Raw genomic sequence first — 12,039 nt, 5'->3', positions numbered from 1 at the left:
TGATGTGCGTCTGTGAGGACCAATTTCTAACCACGATTCCCACAGGGTTAATAAGGAGGGTGCTAATTTTGCAGTCCTCTCCCTAGCTTCAAAGCATTTCGACTGACTTGTAAGCTATAGTTTTGACTTCAAGATCACCTTGTAAAACTGCAAATAGCACCAGTTATCAATCTCAATAGACCCTAAAATATATCAACTCAGTTCATTCAGCCTGATTAATGTTTCAACAAGAGCTGTTCTCATTGTCTTACACCTTGTACACAGCCTTGTACATCATGAAGAATTCACTGATGTGATGGGTCATACAAATAGAAAATCTTACCTGTATCATGTTCACATAACATTAAATAAAACAAAAGGCCAACAAGTGAATTAAACCTGGTTTATTTAAAATAGTCACTTATCATAATGCAATATTGCCATAGAAATTAATTTGTAGGCCAAGACTGGCCTCATACAAATAAGAACACTGAAATGCTTGAAACAGACCTTTAAATGTGGCAGAAATTGATACTCTGCACCATTGTGCACTAGACATACATTACAAATATTCAATTGAATTACAGTCCAAGATTATAAAAAAAGCAAATTGTATTACAACTCCATCTGATGCATCATGGTAATTTGAGGATATTTCATACTTCAAAATGTTTTGATTTCAAAAGTGCAAACTTAAAGTCACCACACCACATTAAGACTTATGCTCCTTCTGTATTCTTAGTACAAAAGAATTCAATTAGGCCAGGTAGATTAGTCAAAACCGGTAGCTTCTGATAGAAGGTTTTTCCAGATATACTAGGGGCAGTTCAACTACTTAAAACAATCTAATACAACAAAGATAAAAAGGTTTTGTCAACAAAATCAAATTAATCAAAAATTAATGTAATAGTCCAAACATAAATAATGGCCTTACAAGTCTGCTAAAACTGAAGAGTTAGGTTTGGTGACACAAGTGAGTAGACAATAAGCTCATGCATACAGTGTATTTCAAAAGAATTGCATATTTACAAAGCAGAATATTTTGCTCAAAATACCTACTGACAGCAATGCTGTTTCATTAACTCTGCCAGAAATCATTAATAGCTTGAAAATAATCCACCAGGAACGGGTAACATCAAATTAAAAACAGACCAATGGAGATATTGCAGTGGACAAAACAATGCAGTCAGGGTGAGGCTTCTGCATTGACAAACTACTAGCTTTTTATTGGGTTGAGGAAATAGGTTACATTCATTTCAAAATAACAAACATTAAACCTCGATCTGTTTTCTAAGTTTGCACATCACATCATAAAATACAAAGTTCATTTACATCACATGAATAAAAGCAGTTTGTACACATTTTACAAGTATTCCCAAATGCAGGTCATTATGACAGATTCGTGACTGGGTCAATTCTGACATTTTACACTGAGAACGAGCTGACATGTAGCATCTTCACCCAGACGTCCAGTCATGCTGGACATCTACTTGTCAGCCTCATCCTCAGAACCATTATCTTCCTTCTTCTTACTACACCTGAATCACAAGATCACTACATCATGAAATCTATTTCAACCACTTAATAACATAAGCACAAAACACATGATTCTTCATATACATCTGTGAACTTGCTGCAGTTATTTGCTGAGCCCCATATGCTGTCACTGGATGTTTTTCAGTTGAGACAGACATCGCTTGACACACAGCAAACTTCCATTCAATAACATGGGCACTCTAGTTTCTACCTTCAAAGTATGGAAACTGATCCAAATCACATACATCCCATACAAATAATTGCCATACTTTAAAGATATGTTGCTGTTCAACGTTGCTACTACATGTTTTGCATGTCATCAATAGTCATAAGAATACAAGTTTATGATAAACAATAAACTGACAAACCTTCAACAACTAAAACATATTTCATATTTCTATATGTACTTTGAAATCCTGTCCTTAATGTATCATAATATAACAATAGTTTTTAGTTGATATATCAGGACTTAAAACATCCCATCAATAACATGTGATGTTTCATTTCAACTTCAATGCACTTTTTCTCATATCAATATCTGTTTCAATCAAGATAAAGAGATTTGAAAACAGATTATTCTACTGTGTCTTTCTTTTCCTAACCTCAACTATAACTAAATTCAATAGTCAATTGTCAGTGTGAAAGTTACCAATCAATTAGATACCACAAAAACTTAATGCAAAATTGAAAAAGTATGGCAATGCATATCACACAGCGAAGAGCTTAGATCTGTACAGTAATGTCTGTGTAAATAACCAACATAGCAACTGTGGCTCATAACAGTTCAAATATATTTTTGTGTCAACCCCCAGACTTTACAGTCTCCTTAACCAGCATGAACAAACTCACTCATCATTATCACTGCCCCCAGAAGCAGATGCTGATCGTCTTTTCCTCTCTTCACTTCTACTCCTCTTTGACCTGCTCCTAGACCTTGACCTGGAACGAGACCTTCGTCTGTGCTTCCGACTTGACCTGCTTCGAGACCTTGACCTCCTTGACTTACTTCTGGACCTGGATCTTCTTCTGGACCTGGATCTTCTAGACCGACTGCGTGAATGTCTAGATCGTGATCTTGATCTGTGTCTCCTATGCATAGATAAGAATGTGTAACAAAAGAACATAAAACAGGACCTAAATACCAGCATAACATCAACTCCAACTGAAAACAGCCTAGCACAAATTACAGTGAAACCTTTGACATCCTGTGGACTATTGAAAATATTTGAGTTGTACACATTGTACCCATGTCGGTATATATGACTAGAACATGTTGCTAAAATTCTGTTGGACCAAAACCATGAGGGTTACTGCATCAATCATTTTCTGAAGAACAAATCTATCACTTCAGTAAACTGTCACAATCTTTCAGAAAAGAATCCCATGAACCACCCCTTACCCTACCCCTAAGAAAACTTTGCCTCTTACTGAAAGGAAAATGAAGCCTTACCTGGATTTTGACCTTGACCTCCTGGAGCGTGATCTTGATCGAGATCGCCTTGATCTCTTTTTAGAACGTCTGTCACGAGACCTTGATCTTGATCTACAAACAAAACATAACTTACTTAAACAGAAGCTTGCACAACTGAAATATATACAAACATTCCTCATGTATTGAGTTGAATTGTAACATCACTTCAGCAAATTTCCTGCTATATAGAGACCACATGCAACAAAGATCCTGCAATAAAGATGCTGTTCAGTTTAATTACCTCTTGCTGCGACTCCTGGAGCGACGTCTCTTTTCTCGACTCCGACTACGACTTCTACTCCTGCTCCTTGTGCGACGACGACGACTTCTCTCCTCTTCTTCACGTAGTTCCCGATTCTTTCTCATTTCTTCCCGCTCCTTCTCACGTTGTGTCCGGCGGTCAGCAACCATTTGCTATAAACACAAAAATAATTTAAGGACATTGGACTTAAAGCAAAAGGATAATTTCAGTCTTTCTCAATATTATTTGTATTGCCAATAACAGTCATTATGTTTGTATGATCAACTAACCTTGAGTTCATCCAGTTTCTCTCTGATGGTAATAAATCCAAGATGAAGTTTTCCACCAAAATGATCTGCAAGACGTCTATCGTTGTCATGGATACCAAGGTATGCTCCACACACCTCACATACCCTCAGTTTCTGTTGCTGATAGCTGGAGGCAGGCATCGAGTTACGGAACTCAATCTGAAACATGGGATGGTCATGTTACGCAACAAAAACAAGAGTCATCAGAAGATGACAAATCCCCCTAATTTCAAAAGAACAAAACATATTACTGTTACTGTAAGTCCAACTTGATGAGAGAATTTCTATCTAATATGTCTGTCTGTATACAAGAGTAGTTATTGAGCTATCAAAACAATACTATGGAATTGGGGTTGCAGAACTTTGTATTTCAATGTCAGGTACACACCACGAACAGAGTCAAAATCAAACTTGTTGCCATGGAAACAGAAACAAGAGTTTGCCACTATGTAACGTGGCTATATCCCCTGTCCCTGATAAAGTGAAAAAACAAACAAGACAGTATTATAAATGTGAATGTTAAAACTTTACAGCACAAAAGTCTTTACATCAACATGTGCTGAAAACTGTAAAAAGTTTCATAGAGAAGTATGCCATCTTATCGCACACCCATCTCTGTCATAATCAATGCAGAAGTAGGGATGATGGATTTGATAATGAAAGTTACCCTCAACCATTATTGAGGCACATACTGACAACTTGGTAGAAGGCATGCAGAGTTTCCCCTACTATAGGAGATACCTCAAACAACAAAATGTAGGCACACAAAAAAACTTTATTATGACTTATAAGATTCCTTAAACAGGTTAAATGGGTATCAAGTTGAATTTTTTGGCATTTAAAAGAAGAATTCATTAATTTCTAAAAGTTCAACTTGTTGCCTTCGAAAAATAAAAAAAACAAATTTCTAAAATTTCTAAATAGTAAAAGGCACCAGTTCAGAATGTACCTGACAGACCTGCAAAGTTTCATGAAAAAATATTGAACGGTTTATGAGTTATGCTCCGGAAATGAACCCTACCTTCACAGAACCTAAGTCGATCTTGATGCCATGGAAACATAAAAAATAAAAATTTCTAAAATGTCTTAATAGCAAAAGGCACCAGTTCAGCATGTACCTGACAGACCTGCAAAGTTTCATGAAAACATATTGAACGGTTCATCAGTTATGCTCCGGAAACGAACCCTACCCTCACAGAACATAAGCCCATCTTGTTGCCAAGGAAATATAAAAAAACACAAAAAAAATTCTAAATAGCAAAAGGCACCAGTTAAGCATGTACCTGACAGACATGCAAGTTTCATGAAAAAATATGTAACAGTTTCTGAGTTATGCTCTGGAAACGAAGCGTGACGGACGGACGGAGCCCATATCTATATCCCCCGCCAATTTCGTTGGGCAGGGGATAAAAATATAAATTCCAAATATCCCTAAATAGCAAAAGGCACCAGTTGACAACCTGGTATTTGTATGTGCACAGCTTCAGGAAAGAGTTTTAGAGATATGGTCTGGACAAACACACCACTATGCGTCAAAGTCAAACATGTTGCCAAACCTTTTTTTTTAAATTCCTAAATAGCAAAAGGCACCACTTCAGCCCTTGATTACTTGATCAATGTTGAATAGGTTTTTAGTTCTGCTCCAGAAAGACATCTACCTTCGTTTCAACTAAGACTAACTTTTTTCCATGGATACAGGAAAAATCAAATTTTGAAAAATTCCTAAATAGCAATATGCACCACTTCAGCCCTCGGTAAATACATGTACCAGGTCTGGTGAAGTCTTTCACAGTTTTCCAAGTTGTGCTACAGAAACGACACCTCCCCTTTTGAGAGACTAAGTCCAAATTTTTTCCATGGAAATAGAGAAAATTAAAAATGCCCCAAATCCCCAAATAGCAAAAGGCACCACTTCAGGACCTGTTTGATATATCTGCCAAGTTTTGTTGAAAGGTACTGGACGTTTTTTAAGTTGTGCTCCAGAAACGAAATCCACCCCCTTATGGGATTAAGTGAAATTAGTTTGCATGGAAATCAAGAAAATTAAAAATGCCCAAAATCAGAATATCACAAAAGGCACCACTTCAAGACCCGTTTGTAATATCTGCCAATTTTTGTTGAAAAATATTATATCTGTACCTAACATTTAAGTTGGCTAGCCTTAAATTGACTGAGTCTGATGTAGATATTTCAGGGAGAATTGTCAGCATTTTTAACCAATGTTGTACTCACCTCAGCCTGACTCTTTTTCTTCTTCAGCTCCTCAACTTCCTCCATGAGTTGGAGAGATTCCTCAACCTTTCCCTCATTGCCTATGTTCTCTGCCTGGGCTAGCTTCGTTCCAATCTGCTCCCCCAATTGATGGATCATCTCAGCCTGCAAAAGGGTACCGCATCATAATCAGGCCTTGCCTTACATGTTATAGATCATAAACTATTCAAAACAATGCTTACAAATATTTTTGTGTAATGCCACAACTGTTATGTGATGATGTGATGGTTTGATGGATGACTGTTCAAACATGTCCTTACATAATCAACGCAAATACACTTAGTCACAGTGCGGATGAGATATAATGCCCAACTGAATATATGAATATTCTTAAACATGATCTGTTCTTCGCCAAACTTCACATAATAATAAGGTACAAGATGTTATAACTAGATTAGTTTCTGAAACATGTCCAAACAAAATGTGCAATTAAAATGCCATATATACCTTTTGATTGGCTTCCTCGCTCAGTTCTTCTTGAGTATCCTTCAGTCTTCGTTTGGCCAGTTCAGTTTTGCGATCCACCTCGCTGATGAAGCTTGATAGGTGCTCCATTGCCTAGAAAACCATACATTTTAACACTACAGCAACTAAAAACAAGTTAAATGCCACCACAATCCATCTCTTTTGAACAGATTTAGCCAAGACTTCTCAGTTTGTCGTATTATTCATAAATGTTTTAAGTCTGAATACCGAAAAGAAAGAAAGATTTTTCAGGTCCAGTGAAATATAAAATCATCAAACATGCTCACGTCGATGTCATAGTAGTAGTCCTTTCCCTTGGCAGCCTGTTCATAGTCAGCACGGAGAGCCAAGTCGTGAATCTTGGGGCACTCACCCAGATCCATTCTCTGCAAAAACATGTCATAATGTGAACTACAATAAAACTGCCCTCCTTTCACCACTGACCTATACAAAACAAAACCTTCATCAAACTTCATACACATCTTTTACTGGCATTATACTCTATCCCTCAATCTTTTATAAAGAATGACCCAATTGTACATGTAAATGTCTTCTTTTCTGTATAATATACATTTAACATTTAACTACAAACACTGCAAAATTTGGAAAGAGTCATTATTATTAGATCTCTACATGAGACAAACACTGAAAGAGAGGCAAGCTAACTATGTCCTACTACGTACCCAACCTTCAAAAGGAAGTAGACGAGAATTGCAGGAGGTAGAGTTTGGGTTTGTTACCATGGTGAACTTACCGTGCTGGCCAGAATATCATGAGGACAGCAGGCGAGGAGGAAGCTCTTACATACCCGCGGGTCATCAAACTTCACCCGGTACCTGTCATTGTTGCCTAAAATAGTCAAGCAAGCATATCATTGAATTTCACCAAGTCAGTTTGAATACAAAAATATCCAACCAGATTCAGATCTGGCAAGAACCCATGAGTTAACAACCATAGCATACAGACATGCTAGTTATCCTATACACATGAAATATGAAGAAAAGCAGATACAACCAATGTTCTCCGTATTCAGATAACACTGATGAATACCTTACAAAAGATGAAGATGATAGGACAAAAGCCTGATTTTCACTTCACAGTAGAGCATGTAGACAAAAAACATAACCATCAAATGGTTGTATCTGCTTCGAACAATGAAGTAAAGAGCCTCAAATCAATTTTTTAAAAGGGTCCTTCCTGCAGCCTCTTTCAGAATTGATTTCCCACAAAAACATGTTACATACATCATATTACATGTACCTTTATCAACTTTTCATATCTTAAAAAGGTCCTTTTGTTCAACAATCTGATTTGAGACTAACTACTTCAATCGTACAAATAATAAATCACAAGATCAAAGTATCATCATATACTGCAGCTTTTGCAGGGGAGAGTCCATTTTCACGTCCATTTTCTGTACATACAAATGATGAAATTCACATAGTGGGGAAATACACACTGCGGATATATACACACTGCGTAAGCCAGATTGATTCTCTTGCTTCTACATGCAGCCTGACAGTGGACTTATGATTCAAGGGCTTGCTGCATGTCACACCCCCACCTGGAAATAGACTAGTCCGCGGCTCGCTCCCAACTTGGGGACAGACAGGTCATAGCTTCCACACATAAAGCACACTTATTGTCCATTACATATAAACCTCAGTGGCTTAAAATCTAACAACCTTTTCTTAATATCACATAATGTATATTGATGGCATTTAGTAGCACAAATGTGCTTTACTCACTTACCATTTTAAGTGCAATAAGAATGCACTTTAAGGTTCTATAATATATGAATATAAAAAACACTACAATCAAATTAACTTTACTGGTAGCATGCAGTACAAGTTTTCAAGTAAAATGTATGACATGTTATTCTAATAGTCTCAAAGGTACAAATTATAGAAGGAAGCACATTGATCATGATGTACTAATAACTGTAACATTACATGTAATGGGTAGTCAACTCACGGCTTGGCCAATCACCTCTTTGCAATATTGTCAGGGTAAGCCCACATAACAATGTCCCCTTGAAAATAGGGAGATTGAAAGAATCAATTACAGTTTGCACAACCAGAGGAATGATGTTTTAGTCCAACACATAACACACAAATCTAAAATGATAATTACAATGTGATCATGTATAATCGAACATTCAAATATTATCTATAGAATGTATATATCAAAACATCTTATGGATAACATTTCTTACTGATCAACTTCCAAGCTCATAATACTACAAATGTTTGTCACATGAATACACATGTGAAATAATGTCTGATCATAAAATGTCAACCATTATATTATACATCAGTAACCATTATTTGATCATGGCAATAGATGAGTATGTGTGTTATACAGAGAATTAAAACATCTGAGGCAACATTAAGTGCATAATGTATGTAGGTGTGTATGTATTTAAACATTTGGAAACACATTTCAACAAACATCTTCCCGAGGCAAGAGAGTTAACTGACTTTAAAAGTCCAGTTTCCACCCTTGCCGAACTAGGCTGGAATTCCTGGGCTCTATCGTAGCGCCACCAGTGGCTATTACGAGTTATGTCCCTTCTGAGCTTCTCCTTTAGACCAATCAGATTCCAACTCTCGTATCACGTGCATTTGCTTGAAACAAAACAGTGGCGCCAAGTCAAGACGATCTGATTGATAATCAATGTCTATGTTGTGACAAAACGGGTCTTACATTGCGCAATGCGTGAGCACTTTGATTAAAAACATGAAAAGATTTGGAATAATATATGTTGACAACGAGTTGGCGGTGCACATGCTCTGCAAATACTGCAGTCGATCGAAATCTGCACGGCAGTTTACGAACCGGATTTCGATTTCGGTGAATGATTCTGATTGGACTATGCATAGACTCGTTAGTCCAGCCAAAATGTAACTCCATAATACCAGCCTAGTTCAGCAAGGGCGGAAACTGGACTTTTCTAGTCAGTTAACTCCTTTGCCTCGGGAAGATGTTCAACAAATGGCACATAGTTAGACACGTCTCACAAGATGCAATCCCCAAAAGGAACTGAAAAGCTTATTTCAGCTGTGACTTCAAGAACCTACAGTTCAAGTTTCAGACTGGATCATTTATTCAGTGCCAAATACAATAAAATAGTAAGATTTTTCTTCTGCCCTGACCAATGCCTAAAACTATAAAGGAAGTTCAGGTGCAAAAGTATATTTCTGAAAAACCTTGAGAAATATCCATAGCATACATATAAATCTTAATTTATGCAAAGGGAATACTGCAAACCAGATATGTACTTACACCATCATGTAAGATTAATCTTAGCCTCACCACTCCACATTAGGAAATAGGTAAAACCTGCGTCAACGAACAGTTACAATCTATTTACAGTAAGTTATTGACTTAACCATAATGCAAATTTCCTTTCTCAATTTGCATTCAATACATAACAGTACAAAATAAGTAAACTAATTATGCTCATCCATTTTCTCAAGCATATCATGTTAATGGTACATGCATAGAACAATGTACAAATTTATTTAGACATTCATCAAATCAAATATTGGATAGATCCAAGATACAACTAGTATAAACTTTTTCAACATTAACATTAGTTTGCTATTTAAAAATATGTACAAGAAACCCTCATCATCACAAGAAATAAACCGACATATATAACGTGCAAGTCACAGTCCAACATGTCGGGCCATACAGAATTGGGTGCAACAGCAGTATCAGTGGTTGTGACAAGTTAACTCCAATCTGCTACAACCTTTAAGATTTGTTAAGGTTTGTATCAATATCAGATCTGTCTTTGAACTGAATAAAGTATTGTTTATTTACGTCAAAGAGGCTTTATCATGTTCATAGTGATTCTCAGGTAGTTTTGTCAATACAATCATGATCATGATGATAACGTCAAAATAATCTATTTTCAATCACTACAGGCAGCGAAACATTTGTCAAATGTGAAGTAGTAGTAGAAGTAGTAAGAAAATGCAAATTAGTTTTACAACGCCTTACTATGATGTCAGTGAGTGAGTGAGTATGGTTTTACGCCGCTCTTAGCAATATTCCAGCAATATCACGGCGGGGGTCACCAGAAATGGGCTTCACACATTGTACCCATGTCGAAAATCGAACCCGGGTCTTCGGCTTGACGAGCGACCGCTTTAACCACTGGGCTACCCGACCGCCCCACTATGATATCAGCTTATGGAATATTCTCTTCATTTGCATATGAGTCATGAACATTAATAGGACAGGCAGTTTACCATCGCTGGGTTTTTATATTTGATTTTCCCTCTATGATTTCATGATTTACACCCAGAAAATCTAATTTATAACCTTGTTTTGTTTCCATTCATGAAGATTATAAGTATCGACATAGTATGGTGCGCTTATTTCAGCATGCAGTCTTTCTCAAAAAGTCTAGTTTGGTAGCAAGGAATAGAGTTAACTACCACAGTAATGAATGGAACCATTGATAATGCAGTTTCACTGTCATTTTGACATGGCAATTAACTTTTCGGCAAGTTTGTTGCCTTCGACAAAAGCATGACTGAATCAACATGATCTAATGGGCTGTTAAGCATGTGAAGATTGGATTTGATAAGGTAAAAAATGTTTGGCCAGTTCCAGCACTTCTTTCTGCAAATTGTGTCATCAAACGTAAAGGTTGGAGATGCAATAATTTGATTGTTGCCAACGACATATTTTGCACGAATTTTACCTTTGATGAACTGATTTAACTTTCAGGAATTCAGAAGCATTGTTAGAATGCGTGGCGCGAATGCGTATAGTTTTCATAATACATTCAAGGTTACCGAGTCTTTCTTTTACTTAATGGCGATTCTACGATGTTCGCCATTAAAATGGACGTGTCGTCTCTTGGTAGCTTGTTTCAGATTCCACGTATGTAATGTGAAAAAGATAAGTAACCTAATTCAGAAATGAGTTATCTGTATTGCAATTACCCTGGCACCCTACTTATCGTAGATACGAGCTCTCAAGCTGAGATTAAAAACAGTTCACGAAAGATGCAGTTACAAAGACGCAGCAACAACGTTCTGGGGGACCTCATAAAATATGGACACAAAATATTGCGAGTCTATTTAATTTCTTCCAACTTACCATCCCTGGATGTTCCCATGAGTTCATCCAGCATGGCGCGAATTTGATCTTGAGCAGACATGTTTATAAAAAACGTGTGTAAAATGCCCAAATCAGGATAATTATTACAAAGTTCTTTCGCTATATGTCTGCAGTGCTCACAACCAAAATGGCTGCAACGCGATCAGCGCACGTGACGTCATGTAAAGGGAGGTAAGCACGAAAGCGCTTCATGTCCTGTCCTACCACTAATAAGTTGAATTGAACTTTCTTGCATTTTTTCAAGAATGAAACGTAAGCGCAACATATTGAGTCTCACCATCCCAAGAGGATGTCCTAAAGAAATGCTAGCAAAAGTTGACAGTCAACAGGAAGAATAAACTTATTGTTACCTTGCTAAATATATTGTAATAAATTGAAAAAATACAGGCTCGGCAGACCCAGCAACTTTATCCGATAGTCGTGTAAAACCTACTTTCTCAGTCAGCTGACTGAAATGTAATGATGTACGTCCATTTGGCAGTTGATGATTACACACACATTTTGCATTGGGAGAAAGTCTCAAATGAAACATAACATTAATTGCGGCGTCTCGTCCTGGCGGGTGTAATGGGCTCCAAATGCAGTAAAAACAGTAACTGTTTATTTCTGTGTTCTGTGTTCCCTTTTCA

General features: G+C 37.0%; 1 protein-coding gene across 2 annotated transcripts; it reads right to left on the bottom strand.

Moving 5' to 3' along the window:
- Window positions 1-368: 368 nt before the first annotated feature.
- On the bottom strand, window positions 369-11,563 carry LOC124132694 (putative RNA-binding protein Luc7-like 1). 2 transcript variants are annotated; one of them, XM_046496758.2, is made up of 11 exons: window positions 11,390-11,555; window positions 8,246-8,303; window positions 7,026-7,120; window positions 6,559-6,657; window positions 6,254-6,364; window positions 5,768-5,911; window positions 3,518-3,694; window positions 3,228-3,400; window positions 2,966-3,058; window positions 2,365-2,604; window positions 369-1,517 (listed from the first exon to the last, which is right to left on the bottom strand). In XM_046496758.2, exons 1-11 carry the CDS (start codon window positions 11,414-11,416, stop codon window positions 1,466-1,468), a joined length of 1,269 nt encoding a protein of 422 aa, XP_046352714.1. In that variant the 5' UTR covers window positions 11,417-11,555; the 3' UTR covers window positions 369-1,465. The 2 variants fall into 2 exon arrangements, with proteins under 2 accessions (XP_046352714.1, XP_046352722.1); XM_046496766.2 differs by lacking the exon at window positions 8,246-8,303 and having other exon boundaries at window positions 11,390-11,563.
- Window positions 11,564-12,039: the final 476 nt, after the last annotated feature.

Source organism: Haliotis rufescens, unplaced genomic scaffold, assembly GCF_023055435.1.
Source record: "Haliotis rufescens isolate VD_foot unplaced genomic scaffold, xgHalRufe1.0.p SCAF_20, whole genome shotgun sequence".
Taxonomy (NCBI): Eukaryota; Metazoa; Mollusca; class Gastropoda; order Lepetellida; family Haliotidae; genus Haliotis; species Haliotis rufescens.
The sequence above is the reverse complement of the archived record's forward strand: the minus strand, read 5'-3'. Positions and strand labels throughout refer to the sequence as shown.

Bases quoted from the DNA above. Each gene is read 5' to 3' on its own strand.
- LOC124132694 (XM_046496758.2), bottom strand. From the start codon at position 11,416: ATGAACTCATGGGAACATCCAGGGATG. The intron at 3,401-3,517 runs GTTAGTTGATCA...TTGTGTTTATAG, and splicing joins AGAAACTGGATGAACTCAAG to CAAATGGTTGCTGACCGCCG. The intron at 2,605-2,965 runs GTAAGGCTTCAT...ATCTATGCATAG, and splicing joins AGGTCAAGGTCAAAATCCAG to GAGACACAGATCAAGATCAC.